The sequence below is a fragment of the Myripristis murdjan genome, chromosome 8, assembly GCF_902150065.1.
Source record: "Myripristis murdjan chromosome 8, fMyrMur1.1, whole genome shotgun sequence".
NCBI classification, from domain to species: domain Eukaryota; kingdom Metazoa; phylum Chordata; class Actinopteri; order Holocentriformes; family Holocentridae; genus Myripristis; species Myripristis murdjan.
In genome coordinates this window covers 3,819,637-3,843,771 of record NC_043987.1, presented here as the reverse complement: position 1 = coordinate 3,843,771, position 24,135 = coordinate 3,819,637, and the positions used below count along the sequence as shown (strand labels likewise).

The following is a 24,135-nucleotide window of genomic DNA, read 5'->3' as shown; positions in this document are numbered from 1 at the left end:
TAGCAAGACTGTGGCACTGAGTGTTTATCATGAGCCTCAGAAGAGGCTCATGATAAACACTTCATGTCCCGAGGGAAAAATAACTCCCCTTCTTCTAAGTTTTTCTTCTTCAAGTTCACTACAACTCTATGATTCACTTTACACTGACACTTTCTCATCTCTTCTTATACACACTTGTATTCTTTCTGCAGGAACAAATTAGTTATTTTGCCCCTGCCACCAAGGGCCTCAACAAAGTGAAGTGCCACAGTCTACTGGTGGCAGTTTTAATGTCAAATGTCATGTCAACCCAAATCTCAGCTTTCTGTCATAATGACGAATGATTGTAAAAATCACCACCTACTTCACAGTATAGCTTTCATAACTTCAGGTTGCCAGGACTGCCAGGGGCGACACAAAGCTAAGAAATCATTTTGAAGGATGCACATCAATACATGTTTGTTTTACTTTCACTTGAGGCGCTCTCCTCAGCCAGCAAGGTTCCAGAATGGTGGATCTATTTTCTGCCGTGGCACTGGCACTGTGTAGCCATTTTGGAAACTAGCTTGCTGAAAAAAAGTGCTCCGAGTGAAACCACAAACGTGCATCTTTCAGCTCTGTGCCGCCTCTAATAAACGCATTGTTTATGGCATGTATTACTCTACATCATTTATTTTGGAGCAGTACACTCTCAGTGAATCTCTCGTTCTGAGTGAACAAGCGAAAACTTTTTTACAAGTGAATATTTTAACCACAGGCTAAATACTTTCCACGGTTCCCACCATTATCATGACACTTGGTTAAATGCTGCTTTCCCATGGCCTCCTGCTCATCATCTGCCTTAGTGTCAGTCATCAAGTAGCTGTTCTACACATTATGTAACAAACATGACAATGACGCAGTGGATGAGAAAATGTAACTGAAGCCATGTTAATGATCACTGTAGTGAAATACACTGTGCCCTGGTTACTACAGTGGTCTTCCTTCCAACCTCTGGAAATCCTGCCATCTCTATTCTGCCTTCTCAACACTTCCTCTTCCTGTCCAAATGGGCTGCCAACTACAGAATCAACAGAAATATTCGGTGGTTAAGGTGCCTGTTCTGCTTTTAAATTGGGAGTATTAAACTACATAGAGTTTTGAGTTCTTTTGCAGACTCAACCTCCACAACAGAGGACAGTGCAATGACCAAATAACTGCCATCGCAACATGGTTCAACTACAAAGGCAACAGGTGTTGTTTGAAAAAACAACTGATGTCGGTCTGCTTGAAAATGTGATGTATAGTTTGTACAGGAGTTTTTGCTTTATAACTTACAGACAAGGCTCACTGGCAGAGGATTCAAACCACCAACTAACTGCATAATTAATTCCCAGTCATTTTAGTTTTGTGCTAATACTATCGTCTCTGGACCAAAATGTTGGTGCCACCAGTGGACATGTTAAATGTAAGGCCTAGGGTCCTGTAAGTGCATTCTTCATCTTCATCACATTTACATGTACATGCTGAGTAAGACTTGGAAATATCCTACCCACAGACACAGTCTAGTTACTAGAATCAAGGTTAGATGGCCTGTGATTTCCAGCCAACATGCGGCAATGACACAGAGTTCACTGATCTCCAGTTCTGTCAACAGAGATTATCAAAATCCATGGGTTTTGTCTGGTGAAACGTTGGAAGAGCAAAGCTTTTGTGTTGCTCTGTGATCACACAGTCGGGGCGACTACAAAAATCAAAAGCAATAGATGCAGTAAACATGTAGAAAGAGCTGACCAAATTTCACCCATCATCAGTGTTGTGAACACACAGCCTTTACACTTACGATCTGTTTCTCTGTGTACTTGTTAGAGCTGAGCAGGTTGACAGCCTCCATGTGTCCAAAGTCGATGTCATGGCCGAGCAGGAAGATGAAGAGCAGCTTGCAGACATACTTCTTCTTGCTGTAGCCATCCAGGGCCTTGTCCCCCTTAAACTTGGAGCGAATGTTGGCCAGCTCTTTATTGATCCGCTTGATCTCAGCTTCCTTGCTCTTACCTGGTGGGAGGAAGTAGGGCAATGCCAGAGTTGACAATGTGAACAAAGCCACACAATCTGAAGCATACACTGATATAAATTCATCACTTTTAAGGTCAACAGTTAAAAAGACACTGCCTCGAGAGCTGCATATCACTAGACTCTCTTCTCAATTCATAAGGAAATGAAACATTAAAATCTACCTCACTTTACCTCAACAAGAAAAAACAGGCACCAGAAAAATCACCAAAAATCATCTCCTGCTACAAAATAGTTGCACAGGAAACAGTGTAAGCAGACAATATCTGGGTCATTTTAAAAACACCACATTAAAAGAGTGAGGAAGTAGTATTTTTTTTTTTTTTTAATTTAGGGCAAATCTTTAGTTTAAAAAAAAAAAAAGCATACCGAGTGAATGTGAAGCAAATGTAGCCAAATGAAATGGATTTAGTAATGGGAAAAGAGGGGGATAAGAACAGGTTTAAGAAAATGATTGCTGGTAGTGACAGAGGTAAATCAAACAGGTCACACAGCTGATTTGTATCAGGACGTTGTGATTTACGTAATGCGGAAAAAACGGAAAAATACCAGGACTTGAAATTCACTAAACTGCCTTATTTCACTTTGACATCAAAAATGCAAGTGCACTGCATTCTGGGATCAATAGCAGGCTTAATACAACAGTAAATTCAAAATAGTAATGTTAGAATTTCTACAACTGACAAAACGAAAATGTTGTTAGCCCAATAACGTTAATAGAAAGACTATTTTGTTGTTATTTCTGAGCAGATGTATTGTTGTGATGGCCTAGCAGACAGGTTGAGCTGAATTGCGATATTCTCCTGTTTGGTGTAGTGGATAAATGAGTGTGTGGTGAGCTACTCAAAGTAGACACTGTCCTTAAATTTCTGTCTTACCACAGAGTTCAAATTCACTACAGCAGGAAAAAGACTGGGCATTTCACTTGAAAACACCTGTTAGCTAGCGGCTTACTCCAGTCAATTTGGACCAAATATGGACTTGCAAGACTTTGTTTGATCATCCTAGTGAGTCATTTACACCTGTAACTGTATTTTTTATATCAAGCCATTCTCTTGTCACTGAAAATATATGCTAATCAGTGAGTTTCTGTCACCTTCAACACGTAAACAGCATATAGGACACTTGTCCATTTGTTTGGGGACAGGGTCTTCTGGTGTGAGCTTGCATATTTGATGTGTTGCATGGTCATATGCAGCAGTCACTTCAGACACTTTCGACAAACTGTTGTTGTATCCGCAAAAAAACTGCCATCCTTGTACTCATGTAGAAAATCAAAGTATTCACACTTGCCCTTGGACAACTTGATATTTTGATGCATTGGTTTAAGTTCAGGTTTATTTACAGCCCAAAATAACTGTTTACAGTCTCACTTAGACACAATGTGATAAAAAGATACAGAGACCAGGTGTGGGGCATGGGTGGGATGGTCACAACTGTATTTTTTCACACCAGTGTTGCTTCCCTTCTTAATACCATAAACACAAAAATCACTGTTTACTATCTCACTTTGAGATGGTAAACAGTGATTTTAAACCAATGTATCAAAATATCCTGTTGGCTCAGTGAGTGAAATACTTTGCCAGTCTTGTACTCAAGTGATAAAATCAATTGTGTTGTGGATAATACAACTGAAAGTGTTGGAAGTGACTGCTGTGGCCACAACTTTACAGCAAACAAAACAGACTTAATCCTCCTAAAGACAAACTGGAACATTGGCAATAATCAGGATTTCAATTATCAATTATTATTAATTATTTTTTGTTTACAGTCAAGAGATCACAAGATCAGGCAACTGTGTTTGTCTTCAACAGTTTTTAAATGGTTCCCTCTGAACAATATTAATAGGCAACCTATCCAGTACAATATCCATTTTCCTATATGTATTTTTTTTTTTTTTTTTTTGTAAAGCAATGTGGCACTTGTGCTTGCAGAGTTAATAAACAATCAGGTGTGCCATCTTTACAGGTGGTCATGCATGTTGATGGCAGGGTTTGGAAAGCCAGTCAGCATTCAATAAATTTATTTATATACATTTACAGATAAATCTACTGGGTGAAAAAAACAATAATCCATCTGTTTTTAATTTCTTGATTGGGGACTCTGCAATTTCAGAATTTTCTCTGTTACCTAGGGCTGGCCAATATATCGATATCATTATATGAGACTAGATATCATCTGGGATTTTGATATTGAATCTCATGATGTGGCATCAGTCTGGGCTGTTCCTGGTTTTGAAGGCTGTGTTACAGGAAAAGGATGCAATTTTCTCAACTTATTAGGCTGTTCCAGCTGTTCTACAATTTACCTGTACCCGATTAGTCAGCATATCCACAAGTAACTGTTTATCCAAAATGCCATTGTGTAAATATTTTGTGAAAGCACAAATAGTCATCCCTGCAATATCGAGACGCTATTAATAGAGATATTCAGTGCTAGCCATCTTAGAGAAATTAAGATAATCTGAATGGTAGTTATTTCACTGTTACAAAATAGCATGTGATTATGCCATGGGTGGCTGTCGTTAAAGGAGCAGATCAAGCTGGGAGACGATTAATGCCTCAGGCGCAGATGATGCCACCACATGTTGTTCTCCATAGATGGTGACATCACCTGCCACCAAAGACCAGGCACCCGACTTTTCACCAGTAGAGGTCAGGCTTCACACAGAGTTGGGTTTAGGGTTTAGTTCTTCTTTAAGATTTCACATGAAGAAATGCTGTTTTTTCTCAGCTTCCAGAGAAAGCTCCCAAGATATGGAACATGCTCTAGATAAGTTGTGTGTGTGTGTGTGTGTGTGTGTGTGTGTGTGTGTGTGTGTGTGTGTGTGTGCTGTTGTGTATCCTCCACAACAGCATGATGGGGTTTGAATTGAAAATTGGAAAATGTCAACTTCTCTCTTCAAATTAACAACACTATGTAGAGAATAAAACACCATCATTGGCACCTGGCCGTATGTCACCACCAACACCTGATACCCAGAAAAAAGCCTGGACATGGGCAGTAATGAAAGAAAGCTATATCCATATGTCTTACTCTGAAATAGGCTGCATTATCAACATACCATCTAGACAAAATGACTTAGCTGGTATTTTCATTACTATTAATACAAAAACTACCTGCAACAACTCTGCCAGAATCACACACAGGCACTTTTCATCTACCAAGTTGAATATTTGGGGCTCTGACAACTTGGAGAGCCGTGCCGTCCTCCACAACACTGATCCCCTTTCTTTGTGGGATTAACGTGTCCTGGGTGATCAGATGGTGTTGGGACTGAGCATACTAACTCCAGGTGTTAAAACACCCAAGACAAAGTAAAGATTCATACCACATCACAGATGACTTAACAACAAAGCGAATGCAATTTGTGTCAGCTCTACATACATATACCATAACAGAGATGGTAGTGCACAGATCCAACAGGGATGTACATGGAAACTAGAGATGCAGAGAGCAGTGTATTTAAAACTCTATGTACTGAAAATAGCAACATCAAAAGGTGAAGTCAGGATTACAGCTCAAACAGTCACCTGATAAAAAATTGACCCATTAGAATTTTGACAAATAATCATTATATTAACTGATCTAGTAAAACAACCTTAATGTACTTGTTAGAGCCTAACAAATGCTGACCCTAACTTATTTTTCACTGCTTCATGTCACTGTAAAATTTATACTTTGGATTCTTTTTTGGCAACTGATCAGACTAAGTATGTAATTACAAGACATCACTTCAGGTTCTGGTAAATTTTGATTGGCATTTACCATTATTTTTTAAAATTGTACAGACTAAATGATTAACTGAAAAAATAAATCAGTAATTTCAGAGAGGCATGACCACAGGTGCATGTTATCTGTATAGGCCATCAATTCTAAATAAAAATTTCTAGTGAAATGATATGCCAATATGTGAAATAAGTCACATTAGTCCTGGTTGTGGCTGCTGTCAGGATTGTCTAAGGGAGATCATCATCCAAGCCTGTTCAAGTGCGATGAATCTTACAGTTTTGTTTGAAACAAAATGTTATCTAAAAATAAATATGGCATATTTTACATAACCTAAGTTGCAGTAGGTTATTTATTTGCCCAGTGAATAACATATTTTAAAAGCCATTGTATTTATGTCTGCATCTGCCGGTGGGCCATCACGATGAAAGCGGGTATAATAATATGTTGATTCCGCTACAGGGGTCACTTGATGTTCTCTGTTATGAGGTGGAAAACAATATGTGCATATATCGGTATCGGCAATCGGCCAAAAGAGTTAAAAGGCAAAAAATGCAATATCACACATCCCTAAATAATTTAAGGAAAACAATCTTCGGATGGATGGGGAACAATTGAGACTACATTCCCAACAATGACAGGCTGCATAAAATGGCTACAAGTTATCAGGAGTAATAGCTTGCTGACTATTACTCCTGGTATAGTCAACGTAATGGGAGTTGTCCCTAGTTTTTATACGTGAAAAAATGTGCACCAAGCTAAAGTGCCTGATATCTCTCTAAACGGAGTAAGTGATGTGTTCTGCAATCTGAATTTTGCAGCCAAAAAGTCAATTCAGTTTTAATGTAAACACATTTCCAATGAATTACACGAAACACAGGCTAATGCCAGGTGTAAAAGGGGTCATGTATATTGTTAAACACCACTGCATTAAAATGACTAATCCCTACTAATCCCTGGTACTGCAGACACAACATAGAATATTATTGTAACTCCCTAAAAGATACTAGGAAGGAAAAACTGCATCAATGTCACAAACAACAGCATGTCAAGGTTTTACCCAAGTGGCAACTGACAGGCTAATAAGTGGACCATTGGATTAACCAGGCCTCAATTAACTGATTCAAAACACAAAACTAACTAAGAAGGAACTGTCATATTTATGCCACAGCCTGATGCACCGATCAAACGGTCTCATTTCTAGCTGTGACCTATAGTGTGATCCACCCTGTGAGCGGCAGAGCACAGGGTGTGTGAGTGTGGTGCCTCTCTGAACCCAATTCTATGGATAGTTGCGCATCCCAAATTGTAATGGCAATGAGAACAGCATCAACTGAACAGTATAACAAGGGGCCTTTTAGTTTGAAACTGTGAACCCCCTTCCTAAAGCAGATGCTGGTTAAATATCTGAATAGTATACTCGAGATTTACTTGCGCCAGGTATGCTCTCAAGCTTATAGATGACCAAGGTCACCTCCTGTAAGGGTGTAATCCAACGTAATAAAAGATATAAATGTATAAGGGAATGAATAACCAGAGTTTACAACAACAGAGTGTTTTATGATGCTCGGGGTATCCGTTTTGCGTGCTCCAGCAGGTGACATCTGCTGGCTTCATTGTAATGTTGCCCAGCACTGATAGTGAAAACACCAACTACACACTAAATAGCAAAACATATGCAGCAAATGCCCCCCTTCCCTCCCAAATAATTGTGATAACAATTAGCAGCTACATAAAGTACACCCTGCCACCAGACAACTAACGTTAACGTCACTGCTCGCAACTGAATGAGTAAGCATGCAGATTGACAGAAAGCGGTACTTACAATTCCGAATGTCCGAAATGAACACCGCTAATCCGCGCATTCCGTCTCCCTTCGACACAGCCGGCATTTTTGCAGGTTTCTGTCCTCGCTCCGGCCTTAGCAGTAAAAAATTAGCTGATGGTCAGCGTTTCAAATTGGCCTCGCCTGGAAGGTGTCTAACTAGGAATGTACACTAACGGCAGTTGGCTAGTAAGGCCAGCTAATCAACCCCGGGCTCGCAGGAGCTAACTACTTAACAGTCCCAGTCGTTAGCTACAACTTTATGATTAGCTATCAGTCTCGCTGTAGGCTTGTGGGTGGCTACGTTAGCCCAGATAGCATTTGCTAGATTAGCTGGATGGCGGTGGATCAACCAGCAGCAGGGTATCCCCGTTAACTGGCTCGTTTCCGCTGGCTGTGGCAGCTATTTCATTCAATCCTTTCCTCTCGGATTAGAAGCGACGGGCGCTGCTGACCGTGGCAGTGCACAATATCTACGGCGAAATGTAACGGAATTCAAGACAGCCACGATAGGGCTACTTATCAGAAAAACACAGGCAGATATTTGGAGGTGAAAATAATGTCCGAGAATGTAAGTTAGCTTCGAGTCACGCACGGTCAAGCTAGCTAAGCTAGCTGGCTAGCTGGCTAGCAATATCATTCAAATATTGGAATACATCACCAGCTGACCGAAATCTCTCAGCAAAAAGTCTTAAGTCCTTTCTACCGGAATGAAATTACAGTCCAGTTATATGCAACACTGGCTAAGTTAAGTAAATGTGGAATTGTGGACAATTTATATGTCTACTATAATGATCCTGCCTCCTTTCCGCGACTTGCACAGGGCTGCACAGGGCTCGTGACAGCAGCACAAGCAGCGGGACCGCGCGACGCAGTCCGGACACGCGCACGTTCATTTCCTCCGGCTGGTTTGAGCCTCCTGTCATCAAAACAGAGCCAGGGTCCAGCACGGCGGCCAAACAAAACGCTGATTGGTCCAGGTGCCCAGTACCTTCTCTCCACGGAGTGGTGATTGGTCCTCACAGGTTACGAGGGATGTCAAATATCTCTCATTTCTGAGTATAAATGAAAAAAATAAAGTAATATAGAATACTGTAGACAAATGTAAGTCAGTTCTAAGTGGTCATTATCCTCACATCATTGCCATCATCATCATCATTTTTTCCCTGGGTGGGCTGAAGACTCATCTACCCTGCCTTTCCTTGTCCAACTACTTAAAAAATAAATTATATCAACTTTAACTTTATAGTTCCAATGGAGAATGAAATGCCAGAACCTAAGGAAAGATGTGTTTATATTTGGGCTAGGAGGAAAAAAATCGATACAGCATAGTATCACAATATATCACAATCATAATATATATATATATATATATATATATATATATATATATATATATATATATATATATGTGTGTATATATGTGTGTATGTATGTACAGTACAGGCCAAAAGTTTGGACACACCTTCTCATTCAATGTGTTTTCTTTATTTTCATGACTATTTACATTGTAGATTCTAACTGAAGGAATCAAAACTATGAATGAACACATGTGGAGTTATGTACTTAACAAAAAAAGGTGAAATAACTGAAAACATGTTTTATATTCTAGTTTCTTCAAAATAGCCACCCTTTGCTCTGATTACTGCTTTGCACACTCTTGGCATTCTCTCGATGAGCTTCAAGAGGTAGTCACCTGAAATGGTTTTCCAACAGTCTTGAAGGAGTTCCCAGAGGTGTTTAGCACTTGTTGGCCCCTTTGCCTTCACTCTGTGGTCCAGCTCACCCCAAACCATCTTGACTGGGTTCAGGTCCGGTGACTGTGGAGGCCAGGTCATCTGCCGCAGCACTCCATCACTCTCCTTCTTGGTCAAATAGCCCTTACACAGCCTGGAGGTGTGTTTGGGGTCATTGTCCTGTTGAAAAATAAATGATGGTCCAACTAAACGCAAACCGGATGGGATGGCATGTCGCTGCAGGATGCTGTGGTAGCCATGCTGGTTCAGTGTGCCTTCAATTTTGAATAAATCCCCAACAGTGTCACCAGCAAAACACCCCCACACCATCACACCTCCTCCTCCATGCTTCACAGTGGGAACCAGGCATGTGGAATCCATCCGTTCACCTTTTCTGCGTCTCACAAAGACACGGCGGTTGGCACCAAAGATCTCAAATTTGGACTCATCAGACCAAAGCACAGATTTCCACTGGTCTAATGTCCATTCCTTGTGTTTCTTGGCCCAAACAAATCTCTTCTGCTTGTTGCCTCTCCTTAGCAGTGGTTTCCTAGCAGCTATTTGGCCATGAAGGCCTGATTCGTGCAGTCTCCTCTTAACAGTTGTTCTAGAGATGAGTCTGCTGCTAGAACTCTGTGTGGCATTTATCTGGTCTCTGATCTGAGCTGCTGTTAACTTGCGATTTCTGAGGCTGGTGACTCGGATGAACTTGTCCTCAGAAGCAGAGGTGACTCTTGGTCTTCCTTTCCTGGGTCGGTCCTCATGTGTACCAGTTTCGTTGTAGCGCTTGATGGTTTTTGCGACTCCACTTGGGGACACATTTAAAGTTTTTGCAATTTTCCGGACTGACTGACCTTCATTTCTTAAAGTAATGATGGCCACTCGTTTTTCTTTAGTTAGCTGATTGGTTCTTGCCAGAATATGAATTTTAACAGTTGTCCAATAGGGCTGTCGGCTGTGTAGTAACCTGACTTCTGCACAACACAACTGATGGTCCCAACCCCATTGATAAAGCAAGAAATTCCACTAATTAACCCTGATAAGGCACACCTGTGAAGTGAAAACCATTTCAGGTGACTACCTCTTGAAGCTCATCGAGAGAATGCCAAGAGTGTGCAAAGCAGTAATCAGAGCAAAGGGTGGCTATTTTGAAGAAACTAGAATATAAAACATGTTTCAGTTATTTGACCTTTTTTTGTTAAGTACATAACTCCACATGTGTTCATTCATAGTTTTGATTCCTTCAGTGACAATCTACAATGTAAATAGTATATATATATATATGTACAATATTGATACACAATTATGACATGTTTTTATGACAGCGTTGGTCAGTCTGTCTGCTTAACAATCCCATTTTGCTGCAATATAAATTGATTGAAGTGAGACGAATGGAATGAAAACTTTATCTTATTAGATAAAACAGACACTCTCCCTTAGCGACATAGTTTGCAGGTGAAAAGAGGTAATAAATCACAATATGTGAAGGTGACTAATTTTTAATATGATGAATGGTGTTGTAAAACTGAGATGGTTACATTTTTTCATTAGAAATAGACAGTCCTTTTGGTTTATTGTCCCAGGCCCCATGGGATTTTCAAAAGATGGGTGGTATAGACTTTCTGTTACCTTGTGATTTTGATTGTGGCACATAACTAGTTGAACTTCAGCAATCCATCAGCAAGTTTTTCCTCTATCAAAAATTAATATATCAATATAACTTCACACCTCATAACACTCCAGCATTGTTATGGATACATTTAACTGGCAGTAAAAGCAGAAACAGATGTATTAAAGGAAGGTTAGGCACTTAATGCACAATCAATATTATCAGATCAGTATTATTAAACAGGAACACAAATCAAAATCATAGTGCTTGGAGATACTTGTTCCCATCCATTGGTGGCCCTTCCTGGTGAGGAGCAGGCTGCATGGCTCCACACACACATTTGAGTAAATGTGGATTCACCAAGGGAAGGACAAAATGCATTAAGGACACTCTGAAACTGCAGGTGACACATGCACCACCTCCAAGTCTGAATACATACAGTATTTACAAATCTCACTACACATGTGCAAATATGATTTTACATTTACAAACCCAAAGATATATTTGCTATCCAAACACACATTTGAAGCTATATACACTCATATTTCCAAAGTCCATGACACATTTGTAAGTCTGAATATGCACTGGCAAAAAGACACATTTTCAAATCTTGGTCCTCATTTGCACATGTTGGTTCACATTTGCAGATCTCTGGACATATTAGCCCATGTCAGGAGACATTTGCATTTTTCTGAACATATTTGTCAATCTCAGTATACACTTGAAGATCTCAGATGACATTTGTATGTCTCACTAAACATTCTGAATCTCAGTAGGCCTATATATTTTAAGATCTCAGTCAAAGATCTCAATATACATGCAATTCTCACTACTCATTTGCACATTTGCAAATCTCAGCATTCATTTGAAGATATCACATTACACACTTGCAACAGTAAATAGTGAGTAAATTGTACGAGTGAGTAAATCACTTGTATGGTCCTTTAACACGCTAATGTCAAGTTTTCAGCTCCCAAGATACAAAGCACATGAATGCAACTGGTATTTTACGACTTAATTATCCCATTAATACCACAAGCCCAAAAGCATCACACATGAAGTCTGTGATGCCTTTTTTTTTTTTTTTTTTTTTTTTTGCCTTGCTACCTTTTGTTGTTTCATTCTTATGGATTCACTCTTGTGCACCTATGTTTCCATTTGTATTTATTGTTTATATTGATTATTTTCTGAATATTCAAACTCTAACAGTGATGCTTGAAGCACTCTCTCTTGAAAGCATGAATACTTGTACACTTCTGTTACAGAAGAATATTTGGAGAAAAAAAAGTTTTCCTGTTATTTAGATAGATAGATAGATAGATAGATAGATAGATAGATAGATAGATACTTTATTCATCCCGCAGGAAATTCGCAGTTTTTCAGCAGTATCCACAGATTACAGATTTCTTTGTCTTTATTTGTATTCCTCTTATTCCGCAGGGGCAGACACTGTCCCCCGAAACTGGTGAACATCCAGGGAATAGACATTGAGATGGTGACATCTTTTACAAGTACCTGAGTGTTCACCTGAACAATAAACTGGATTGGACAGACAATACAATGTCACTTAACAGGTAAAGCCAAAGCAGGCTTTATCTGCCTTCGGAGTGCAGGGCAGTGGCGTGCACAAGATTTTTGAAGGGCAGGGGCGAAAATGAAAAAAGGGCACTCTCCCTAGGAGGGGCCGGGGGCATGCTCCCCTGGGAGAAAGTTTTTGAAAATTGTACATTTAAATCCATCAATGTGGTGCCTTTTGAAAGCAAAATCAAGCTAGATAGAATAACAGTGGTGCTCCGACCTATAGGTCTAGGGCTATGTGAAAATACGGGTGCAAAAAAAACTCATGAATTACAACTCTACTGTGACCAAATACACAGCAGCAGCAGCAGCGGCATTTTCAACCAGAGGGCACTAGGGTTGCAGCGTTTTCAACCAAGAGGGCACTAGGGGTGCAGAATTTTTAACCAAGAGGGCACTTTAGCGCAACATTTTCAACCAAGAGGAAACTTTAGCGCATCATTTTCAACCAAGAGGGCACTAGGGGTGCAGCATTTTCAACCAAGAGGACACTTTAGTGCGTCAATTTCAACTAGGAGGGCATTTTAGCGCGGCGCCCCCCCTGTGCACGCCACTGGTGCAGGGGGCACTCTGAAGACATTTTTTGATACCGCAGTGGCCTCAGCCATCTTCTATGGAGTTGTCTGCTGGGGCAGCGGCATCTCAGCTGTGGATAGAAAGAGGCTGGACAAACTAATTAAGAAGCTCTGTCCTGGGTTGTCCACTGGACTCAGTGGAGGTGGTGGGGCAGAGGAGAATGATGGCCAAGTTGACATCCCTGATGGAGAATAACTGCCACCCCATGCACAACACTGTGAAGAGCTCCTTCAGCAACAGACTGCTCCATCCACAGTGTGGGAAGGAGCGATATTGTAGATCCTTCTGTTATAATTGGCCTTATAGTTCAATGTCTCTTGCATTATCCAATGTATTTCATAACTCAGTGGCTCTTGTATTATCCAATGTATCATATAGTTCAGGACAGCTTGACTGCTAGCAGAGAACAGATAAAACAGGAGCCAGATATACTTTTCTGTCTTGTTAGTTAGGTCTGCTGCATTAGATACATGCCCAGTCAACACACACACACACACTAGCATAACACATTCTAGAAACAGGGCGTGGACAGTGGTTGGCCTGTCCATGTCCGGGTAACTGGCCAGTTCTGCAAGCAGCGTTGGATGGGCCCTCGCACCCGTGCGCCGCGTCCGCCTCGTGCTCGGTTGCGTCTAGGTCCAGCCTCTGTACGGGGCAGGCCCAGCCCAAGAGGATAGATGTGCATAATTTCCTAATGTCGGGGCTCATTCTGACAGAGATCCTGCGACAGCTCTGTCACCCTGAGCCCAGCACTGCCTTACTCAATATGTGACCAAATAAATATTTCATCTGAGAGCTGAAGATTGACTCCGGTTTGTTCTTGGGCTTTCAACAAAAGAATTGTGTGTGTGTGTGTGTGTGTGTGTGTTCACTGATGTATCACAAAACTTTAATGCAAACTGCTGCCCAGCATAGAAAAAAAGTAAAAGCCACAAGTGTTTCTCATTTCTGCTATCAGTGTGTTGTTGGTGCTTTCTGTGCTTATTCAAATGATGTGTGTGTGTGTGTGTGCTGTGTATTGATACAAAAATATAAGTTTTTAAGAAAGTTTGAGGAGTTTTGTTCGCCTTTGCAAGAGATGCATAATGTTTTTCTGGTTTGGTGTGAGGTTTTGTGGTTATTGTGTAGAGTTTTTTTTCTTTGTTTGTTTGTTTCTTTCATTCCCCTACATTTAGTTATTTGTTGTTCATTGTAATTTATTTTTACAGATTTTTTTTTTTACAGATTTACAGATTTTTTTTCTGATGAAAAATGTATGTGACACGTATTCTTTACGTACTTGACCTGAATCTCATCAAATAAAGAAAAAGAAAAAAACACTACTGTTACCTTTACTTTGTTCTTGGTCTCGCAATATGCTTTATCTGTTTAAATAAAGTTAAATAAAGTTGAAAAAAGTCTGCGATGTAGGAAAAAGAGTAAAGACCCAATGAGCACGCTGTAATCAAACAAGATGGGTGGAGTCAACATTCTGGTCCAATCCGAAACTGCGCTTTCCTCTTGTGGGCGGGGCCAGGAGGGGCGCTCTTTACTGTGCTGAAGCTCATGCACGCAGTAGAACGAAATGGCGGTCCCAGCAGAGAGAATGGAGGTAAGTCTTTATGAAATTACACCAGCCCATTCTCACCTTTTTTCAAAAAAGACTTGAATCTTCTTAGACACATTTTTCTCATCCAGGTAAGCTGTTTTGAAACTTCCAATGTGGCCTCACGTGTATCTTTGAACATATACGCAGTAAGATAAAGTGAAGCATCCATTTTATTTGGTCAGATTTTTTGTTCAGCTCATTCACAGAGCGTCACACATTAGTCAGCATTACAGTTTAACGGCTATATAATGTTCCTGGCCGCCACTGTTTAATGTACGGCGGTTGTTGATATAAGTGGAAATGAATGACAGAAATGTTTTTGAAGTTGCTGGGAACGCCGGCACGCCAGTCCGTGTCTAGCCGACGGGGCTCGGACCGCATGGGGGCTAATGTTAGCTAGCTAGCTAAGAAGCGGTTTCCAGTGTGGGTGCTGCCTCATGCTGCCACCAGCTCCACGGAGCCTCATGTTTACAAAGCCCCGGACAAATTCACCCCTAAACCAGTTTTCGCGTGTCGTCCAGCTCATTAACTTAGGGGAACAGTGTATATTTTTCGACCCTGTAAGCAGAGCTGGTTGGTCGGCTGAACGGGATCACTCCACAGATACAACCCGACAACTTGTAGCGCACAGTGCCGCTTGGCTCGGCTGAGTGCAAAGGCCTCGCACTGGAGCCCAGTTTGAATGAGTTTGAGAAGTGAGTGTAAACACTGTAACAACCAGTGGTAATGAATAAAGCCCGCAGAAGCTCAGTGTCATCATCACATGTGCTACCATCCGTCCATCCGTGTGCCTGTGTCCTTTGTGCTGGGGAGAGGCTGCTTTCACATGGTAGAAACTCCACGGGGCTGTGAAGCCAGATTACCAAACAACAGCGGCCGGGACCAATGAGTTTATCTCCCGAGCTCACACTATGATGATACTCGGGTGTCGATTCGATATGTATTGCAATTCAATATTGTGATATATATATATATATATATATATATATATATATATATATATATATATATATATATATATCTCCTCTGGCTTGTGGCTGTAAAATTTCATGGGGCTCTGACTATCCAAGAAATCACAATGTGTCATTTTACACAGTGATGTCAAGTTCGAAAAAATGGTTTCACTACAATGAAATGGCTCCTATGGGGACATCATCACACATGAATCACATATGGCTCATTGAATCCACAAGAGTCTCAGCTTTCTAGTCACACCCACTTGATTCAGCTCCAACACAGGTTATACCCCACTATGCACAAATACACCATTTTAGAATAGATGAGAAAAAACGTGTACTATATGCTGAAAACCTGCATGGGATTAACATAAGGTGGGCATGTCCGCCAAGGAAAATGGCCGTGCCGTTTTTCCTCACCAAAAATTAGCCAAACTTTGGAGTGATATTTATGTGTGTGAGATGCCAATATCTTTACTTAAACTTTAAACTGATTGAGTAATAATAAAAAAAGATTAAGAAAAAAAATCATTCAAAAGAATCACAGTAGTTAAGTTCAGAACCATTTCGTGTTGTAACATTGTCTGTCTCTGATGAGATTTCTCAGGGGGAGAGTTCAGCCAAGCCTGCAGCTGAGGACATGACCTCAAAGGACTACTACTTCGACTCCTACGCCCACTTCGGTATCCATGAGGTACTTTGATAAAACACCCTAAAGGTGTCACTGTGGTTCTTCAGAGCTTGCATATTTAATTCCTCTAAGTCCTATAAACTGTTTACATGCACTATTGGATTTTTTTTAATTGTTTTTTTTTTGGTTTTTTTTTTTTTGGTCACTGTAGGAGATGCTGAAAGATGAAGTTCGCACTCTTACCTATCGGAACTCCATGTTCCACAACAAGCATCTGTTCAAGGACAAGGTTGTGCTGGATGTGGGCAGTGGGACAGGCATCCTCTGCATGTTTGCTGCTAAAGCCGGGGCCAAGAAAGTGATAGGGGTAAGTGTTGTGTCCTGCCCATTTGGTGAAAGCTCTCTTGCTGTGTTGGGGTCAGGAGCAGTCTTTTCCTGGAAAGATGAACATAATGTTTGTGAAAACCTTCCTGATGTAAATCCTTGATTTATGTTTACAGATCGAGTGCAGCAGTATCTCAGACTACGCTGTGAAGATTGTCAAGGCCAACAAGCTTGATGACAGTGAGTACACCTTAAATAAAGTTATGTGGTGGCATCTCGACAGCTAGGACATGCGTACCTGAATGGATTTTTGCGTGTTACATGCAACTTGCTCTTCTTCTCTTAGTTGTGACGATCATCAAAGGCAAGGTGGAGGAGGTGGATCTGCCAGTGGAGGGGGTAGATATCATAATCTCTGAGTGGATGGGCTACTGCCTCTTCTACGAGTCCATGCTCAATACAGTCATCTATGCCAGAGACAAGTGGTTGGTAAGTGTGTGTGGGGTTGCAAAGGCTGTGAACACTATCATGAAATAGTTGAATACCATTATATTGATATTCATATGTTCTCAAAATAATAATTTGTACATAATTTGCACAGTATGAACTGCATCATTAGCCAACATGTTCTGTGCCATAGTGAATGAATAAACATCCTGATCACTGTTGATTCATAGGATTACCTCTTACTCATTGTTTGGTGCAGTGGAGCACTACATCAGTCTGTTGCTTCAGCTTTCATCCTTGCAATCAAAGTAGCATAGTAAAAACAAATCCACAACATCATTTAGTTTGCTGGTAGCAATAACTCCTCTTTACAGTCAAACTCCTGAGGTTATGACAGTGATTACATAATCACCTGATCATGATTATTTGAGTTCACTGCAATCATCTAACACAATTTTTAGGTTTCACCATTATGTTTCCATCCAATCTTTAGATCAGCTGGGCTTAGCGTTTAAAAATAGAAGTTCAATTGTAGCTCTTAATCAATTAAGCTTGCTTACATATACTTAGTTGGATATACAATGTGTGAAGACAAACTTAGCTTTGTGCCTCCTGTATAGTGTATAATATTAATATAGCATGAGGGTGTTGCATTAGGTACCCTTAGCAAGATTGAGATTCTCAAATTTATGTTTGAATGTCAAGAGGAAAAAGCTACTGATTACTATTCCAACTTTGTTTGACATCCCTAGAGGGGAGCTGCCCTAAGACACTCTTACTGTGAGCTTTGAGGACCAGAGCACTGCTGAATGGTCTTGCTGGTCTTGGCTCCTGTTGCCTGGCTGGCAGTGTTTTGTTGCGCAGGCAGAGGTGTTGCTATGACTTGACACAGCTGCTACCAAATGTCAGTGCTGTGAATAGCCTGCTGATCTGTTGTTCTAAGTCTATTAACCTGTCTTTCCCCCACTTTTCTCGCCTTTTGACAGAAACCAGATGGCCTGATTTTCCCAGATAGGGCAACTCTCTATGTCACAGCCATCGAAGATAGGCAGTACAAGGACTACAAAATTCACTGTGAGTAGTCTTTCACCCGCCCAGCCCTTGTGGGTCCTTTTGGTTTATGAAAGGGCACCCTGTTGTCTGTACAAGCAGAGTGTGATTGGTGGATTTTCCAGCCACACATGAGAAGAGGAGTTATGGCGATGCTTCCTTCATTATCATTGCTGTAGTTCCAGTGGTTTTTAGATCTGTGCTGTGCAAGAGTCTCAAGGTGTTCATTCCAACCAAACACCTGGGCAGGTAATTTTACTGATTGACATTTTCAACCACAAAACAGGAACTGACCAGTGAAATCAGTTGCTGTAGTGACGGGTTGGAATGAAAACCCTCAAAACCTCTAAGAGCACAGAGACCACAGACCTTTTTCACTGTAGCTATTTTGACATAAACTAGCAGGTAGATGCTGGTGTTACTAATGACAGTAATTAATTCATGTGCTGTTCTTTTTAAATGCTATTTCAAGTCACAGTGGCTGCTGGGGAAAAGGTCCATAGACAAATTTTTCTGTCTTTCACATTGAGATTTTAGGAGAACTGAATGTCAATATGTGCCAAGAACCTGTGCTATGCTTTATATGTTTACACTGGGGATGGGTATAATGAGGTTTTTATCGAGACGCCTACTATTTTGATACTGCTCACGGGTTCAGTACTTGACTGATACTCCTAACGGTTCTTTTCATTTTCAAATTTAAGGAAACAATGGAAATGTCAAGTGTAATCACCTGACACCACCACCATCATTTAAGGACAGTTTGAAATTTGAAAATGCAAGCTCTTCGTGTTACCATTCTTACCAGTTCTTGATGCCCATTCCAGAGGACACACATATGAAAGCTGCATCTTTTCTCATTTGATATTGTGATCCACATAATTATTATGCTTATCTGAAGATCATTATGATAGCAGTAGTCTTTAAATAAGACCATCCCCAAAGAATGTTTTCTTACAGACTAGTAGGCTTTGTCTGGGGGGTGGGAGGGGGAGCTAAAATGCAAGTGACTGATCCTATGAATATTATAGATATAATGTAGGATTATTATAAAAAGCATTGTGTCTGCATGGTGCTTTGGCTCTTTGTGACCGCATGTTGCTATTTATCCCTTTTAGTGCTGAATTTTTATAGTATGTTGTTTATTTTATATTACAGATCTGATGGTCACAAAGGGGCATCTAAATTGGGCCTTTCCACATGTTTACATGATTAATAGTACTTCCCTAGCACATACCCGTGAGTGCATCATTACTGAGACTAAAACGACACATTGCTCATAACCTCATTGTGTCCATTTATGCCAGGGTGGGAGAATGTGTATGGCTTTGACATGTCATGCATTAAGGAGGTGGCAATCAAAGAGCCCCTGGTGGATGTGGTGGACCCCAAGCAGCTGGTCAGCAGCGCCTGTCTCATCAAGGTGGGTGGTTGGTCTGGGAATACTAGCTGTCTTAGAAGAGTTTCGAAAAGTTCAAGTGTCAAAGTTTAATGACACCTGGGACACTAAAGAAAAATTAATAATTTGGTGTCTAAGTGTTCCTGTTGCTGTACAGACGTTGTGTCCTATGGTGTAAGAGTTCATAGTTTTACACTGGGTGTGCCAAAAAACTAGACGGCATTGCCAAGAAGTTATTGTGCATAGATTCTCTGAAAGAGTGACCATTGTTGGTCATACAAATGCAGAGTGTCCTATGATGCCTTCATTTTGTTTTTACAAGCTAAAATTAACTGAAAACATGCTGTGGGAGGAAAGTTCTTCCTTATCTTTAGTGGAGCTAATTGTATAATTGTTTTTCACTTTCATAGCCAAGACTGTAAATTCAAAAGAAAACCAATTAGTTCAGACCTTTAATTGTCAGGGAGCTCTGATGGTAGTGCGTATGAAACAAAAATCAGTCTGAAAATAGAGGATTTGGTCGACCAAAGAAATCAAGCAGAACCATTGCCCATGGGGTGATAATTTCAGACTCTGGCCGTATCATTTGCTTGCCACTGTGGAATTAAGCTGACTTGGTTTGAAGTCTTACCAAACGTCATGCTTTCTTTCTTTAGGAGGTGGACATATACACGGTGAAGATCGAGGACCTGTCCTTCACCTCACCCTTCTGCCTGCAGGTGAAGAGGAATGACTACATCCACGCTCTGGTCACCTACTTCAACATAGAGTTCACCCGCTGTCACAAGAGGACAGGCTTCTCAACAAGTTAGTTTGCATCCTTGTTCACAGACTACATCTGTTTATAGGCTAAATTGGGAAGTGGGTCTGCAACAGAATATTGTCAAATAACACTGGCAAGACCTGAGGGGTATTCCACAAAGCAGGATTAGAAATTTAGCCAGATAACTTTTAAGAAGTGTCACTGAATAGCTTCTGAAATTTTGTTCTATTACTAACCCTTTTCAGGTATAACTGGATCATTATCCTAAGCCTAACATTGTTTAACTTTGTTTTACAAAGTCAAATCACTGTCATCAGTACATATCACAATCTTTTCCATATTTATCTGCCTAACTTTCTAATCCTGGTTTGTGGAATACTCCCCTACCAGGAATGAGTTTTACTGTGTTGCAGCATTTCTGGGTATTGAAATTCAAACAGTTCCTTCACACTGTGGGTCCACTAAATGCCAAAACTGTGCAGTAATTCATATCCTGGCATATTTTCTTGTCATCATGGAGATTTGCAGGTTTTGACGTCGGCTTGCAGTTTTGAAACCATGTATGAATTGAGTCAAACTGTTTTTGAGAGTTGGTCTTTTGATTGTAGACTCACTGAGGAACTGTTATGTTGCAGGTCCCGAGTCTCCCTACACCCACTGGAAGCAGACGGTTTTCTACCTGGATGACTACCTGACTGTCAAGACTGGTGAGGAGATCTTCGGCACGATCAACATGAAACCAAACGTCAAGAACAACGTAAGAGCAGATCCAGGCTACCTCATTTCGACTAAATATTGGAAGCTTTTTTTGTGTTTGGTTTTGCATATTGCATCTCCACTGCAGTGTAGCAGCTCTCTTATGTTTTTTTATGTTGTGTTTGCAGAGAGACCTGGACTTCACCATAGACATCGACTTCAAGGGTCAGCTGTGTGAAGTATCCAAGACCTCAGAGTACAGGATGCGCTAAGATCCTCCATCCCTGTGTTTGTGTGTATATGTGTATTAGTGGAAGGATAACGAGGCCTGAATGAGTGTCTCCCTTCAGGAGGTAGTTTCATTCTCCTCTAAAGCTTCATTTTAAAGACTGGCTTTTGTGTAATGTTTCTCGTTCAGATGTGTGTATTTAAAAGGTTTTTCAAATCTTTGGGGCCACGGTGAATTGGCCTTGTGATTCATTGTGCAATAGTCACTCAAAAAGTGTTTGTCTAATATGCGCCATTGTGTTTCCGCGTTCAGCATTGCATTTTGTTTTGACCTATGCATGCTCCGGATCCACATATACACACAAACACAATAGCCCTGCTGATTTGTCTGTACATAGTGTAAGTGTTCAGTCACTTTGGCCCCCCCTCTGTATAGTCATGCATCTTCATGACATGACCCAGCTACCACCTCCTCCCTCTTTTATTCGGATCATGTTGAAGCCTCCTGTGGCTGTCTGAAGCTCCATCAGACAATAAGATTGTAGATGGAGAAACTCAGCCATCAGTGTTGTTTTTTTTTTTGTTTTGTTTTGTTTTGTTTTTTTTGTTTTTGAAGTTTTTGAAGTTATGAGCAGTTTAGGGGACAGTATCTTTTAGGCCCTTAACAGTTAAGTTGTGGCTGTAATGAAATATGGATAGTGACTATTTTTTGTATGTCTCAAAAACCCCATCTCCTCCACTTCTGTATTGATCAATATAATATCATTGTATGTAATTTACTGCACAAAATACATTCTGTCCCCAGATTATTCCCTCAGCAGTGCTTTAATTGTCCATCTCCTAGACTGATTGCCAGGTGGCAGACATTTCCATAGGGAGAGCTTGTCCATTGTGTCTCCCGAGCCCCAGGCTGTCCTCCCTTATTGTGTTAATATGGGTTTAATTAGTTCGTCATCGCATAGGAACTCGTTACAGCTACAACTAGGATCCCACAGTTTTCCTTTTTAAGACATTCGAGTGGGTTTTGTTGATAGAGTACTACTTCAGTGTTCATTATTGCTAGACCTGGGGGGAAAAGGAGGCTTGTTTGGGTGACACTGATGTCAAATTGTCACTTGGTTCTCCAGGACTGGTTGAGCCATTCTGAATAGAATTGCATTAGCTTGCCCAGGGAAGGGAGAGGTAGGACTGACCACACTGTTCATTTTGTCTTTTTTTAATTTTTTTGGTCTGCTGCTTTTTTAAATAAAGACTATTAAACTGGAAATTAAACATCCTTGTGTTTCTTTCTTGCACTGACTAGAAAATGGAAATAAACTGCTGGACCATCATGCACAAATTGCTGTTTAGCCAGTGTTCTATTGATATCATGAATAGCAATTTTTGTCAATGCTTGTCATAAAGAACCTATTACATATTTCATTGCATCTATATTAAACTAAGATATCCTGACAGATATCATTTTTGCATGGTAATTTGTGTATATACCATATTTATGGGCTTCTTTTCTTGGTCAACTGGGAGTCCATTTCTCCATCTGCTTCATCATGGGCGTACTAGTCCAGGACAGAGGAGATGGCACGTGCAGCGAAAAGCCCCTGCAGGAATCTGATGAGTGATTTCTGTTCTTCTGCTGTGTTGCAACTGGGATGAAGGAGAAGTTGCTAGCAGCCATCTTTGAGGTCAGTCCATCCACAGTCAGTTGAATCATCTTAACATGGGCCAGCTACATGTGTCAAGTCCTTGGCTAACAGTCCACATGGATGACTTGACAACATGTGCAGGCCACCATGCCAGGCAGGGTCTGCCAGTACTGTCCCCATGTGCGAGTGGTCATTGATTGCACAGAGATCCGCTGTGACACAGCATCATCCCCCACTCTGCAGTCAGAGACCACCTCTAGCTACAAATGTCAAAACACATTGATGGGATTAATTGGAATTGCCCCTTGTGGGGTTGTGACCTTTGTCTCCAAGCTGTGCAAAGCTTGCAGACAAAGTTCTTGTTGTCTGTTTTGTCTGTCTTTCTTGTAGTCTTTCTGATAGACAGACTACAAGAAAATCAACATCATACAGCTTCTGTTTCCTGGAGATGGCGTTGGGGCCAGCAACGGGTTCTTGACAGAAGACATGCTGGCTGTAGTAGGGGCAACACTGATTAACCTCCCTATCAAGACGTCAAACACAGACGACCTAGGCCACTGCCTGTCTCAGAGTCATGGTGGAGAGGGCAATATGGCGAATAAAGGGGATCCAAATCTGGGATGGCCTTGTTCCACTCTCTTTGACAGGTTTTGTAAATCATCTCTGGGCCGTCTGTTGCCTCTTAAACTATCAAGGCCCAATGGACATCGAAGAGGACAGACCTGTTTGAGTGGCTGGGGGTATCTGACAATTTCAATTCAATTCAATTTTATTCATCTACATAGCCCAGAATCACAAATTACAAATTTGTCTCAAAGGGTTTTACAGGAAATACAACATCCTCTGTCCTTAGACCCTCACATGGGATGAGGAACAACTCCCTAAAAAAACCCTTTAACAGGGAGAAAAATAGGAAGAAAGAAAAATAGAATTCATTAACATTTCAGTTTTAGATTTCTGTTATTAATTAATGTTTCTGTATTTTCAATGAGAAACGTTTATTTTTCTGTGATTCATTAATTTGAAGTACAATTCATTAAAGTGATATTTTGGATTCTTACCCATATGGTCGTATTTGTTGCTCTATGTGAATATAATAAATCCACCAAGTTTGGTCCATTTAATCCCTCTCCATCAAGAGAATGAGAACTTTACCATGAAAAATGAATTAAGTAGTTAGACCAGAAAATATTACACCTTATATCACACCTGTAGGGTGACTATGGGACTGGAGCACCACTGCCTGGCGATACAGTGGCAATGCAACAGCAGAAAAACAGTTCAATCATTCTGGAAACCATCTGGCTGAAAAGAGCACTCAGAGGG

At 40.7% G+C, this 24,135-nt stretch overlaps 2 protein-coding genes across 4 annotated transcripts in view; one reads left to right on the top strand and one right to left on the bottom strand.

The window, feature by feature from the left end:
• The window catches only part of ap2a1 (adaptor related protein complex 2 subunit alpha 1), a 34,521-nt gene extending 26,059 nt beyond the window's left edge, over positions 1 to 8,462 (bottom strand). For both annotated transcript variants that reach the window (XM_030058286.1, XM_030058287.1), the window contains exons 1-2: positions 7,586 to 8,462; positions 1,802 to 2,013 (exon numbers count right to left, since the gene is read on the bottom strand). In XM_030058286.1, the coding sequence (XP_029914146.1) occupies positions 1,802 to 2,013; positions 7,586 to 7,652 (279 nt within the window). In that variant the 5' untranslated portion in view covers positions 7,653 to 8,462. The remainder of the gene's footprint in view (positions 1 to 1,801; positions 2,014 to 7,585) is intronic.
• A 6,084-nt stretch (positions 8,463 to 14,546) lies between these two features.
• On the top strand, positions 14,547 to 22,442 carry prmt1 (protein arginine methyltransferase 1). Of its 2 annotated transcripts, none has more exons than XM_030058317.1 (10): positions 14,547 to 14,675; positions 16,227 to 16,322; positions 16,471 to 16,626; positions 16,760 to 16,823; positions 16,930 to 17,072; positions 18,017 to 18,104; positions 19,388 to 19,503; positions 20,136 to 20,286; positions 20,878 to 20,999; positions 21,127 to 22,442. In XM_030058317.1, exons 1-10 carry the CDS (start codon positions 14,649 to 14,651, stop codon positions 21,208 to 21,210), a joined length of 1,047 nt encoding a protein of 348 aa, XP_029914177.1. In that variant the 5' UTR covers positions 14,547 to 14,648; the 3' UTR covers positions 21,211 to 22,442. The 2 variants fall into 2 exon arrangements, with proteins under 2 accessions (XP_029914177.1, XP_029914178.1); XM_030058318.1 differs by having other exon boundaries at positions 14,605 to 14,675; positions 16,236 to 16,322.
• Positions 22,443 to 24,135: the final 1,693 nt, after the last annotated feature.

What these genes read in the sequence shown, in the direction of transcription:
- prmt1 (XM_030058317.1), top strand. Translation starts at nt 14,649, where the DNA reads ATGGCGGTCCCAGCAGAGAGAATGGAG. An exon ending in GAGGACAGGCTTCTCAACAA is followed by an intron (nt 20,287 to 20,877) that starts GTTAGTTTGCAT and finishes GTTATGTTGCAG; the next exon opens with GTCCCGAGTCTCCCTACACC. An exon ending in AACCAAACGTCAAGAACAAC is followed by an intron (nt 21,000 to 21,126) that starts GTAAGAGCAGAT and finishes TTGTGTTTGCAG; the next exon opens with AGAGACCTGGACTTCACCAT.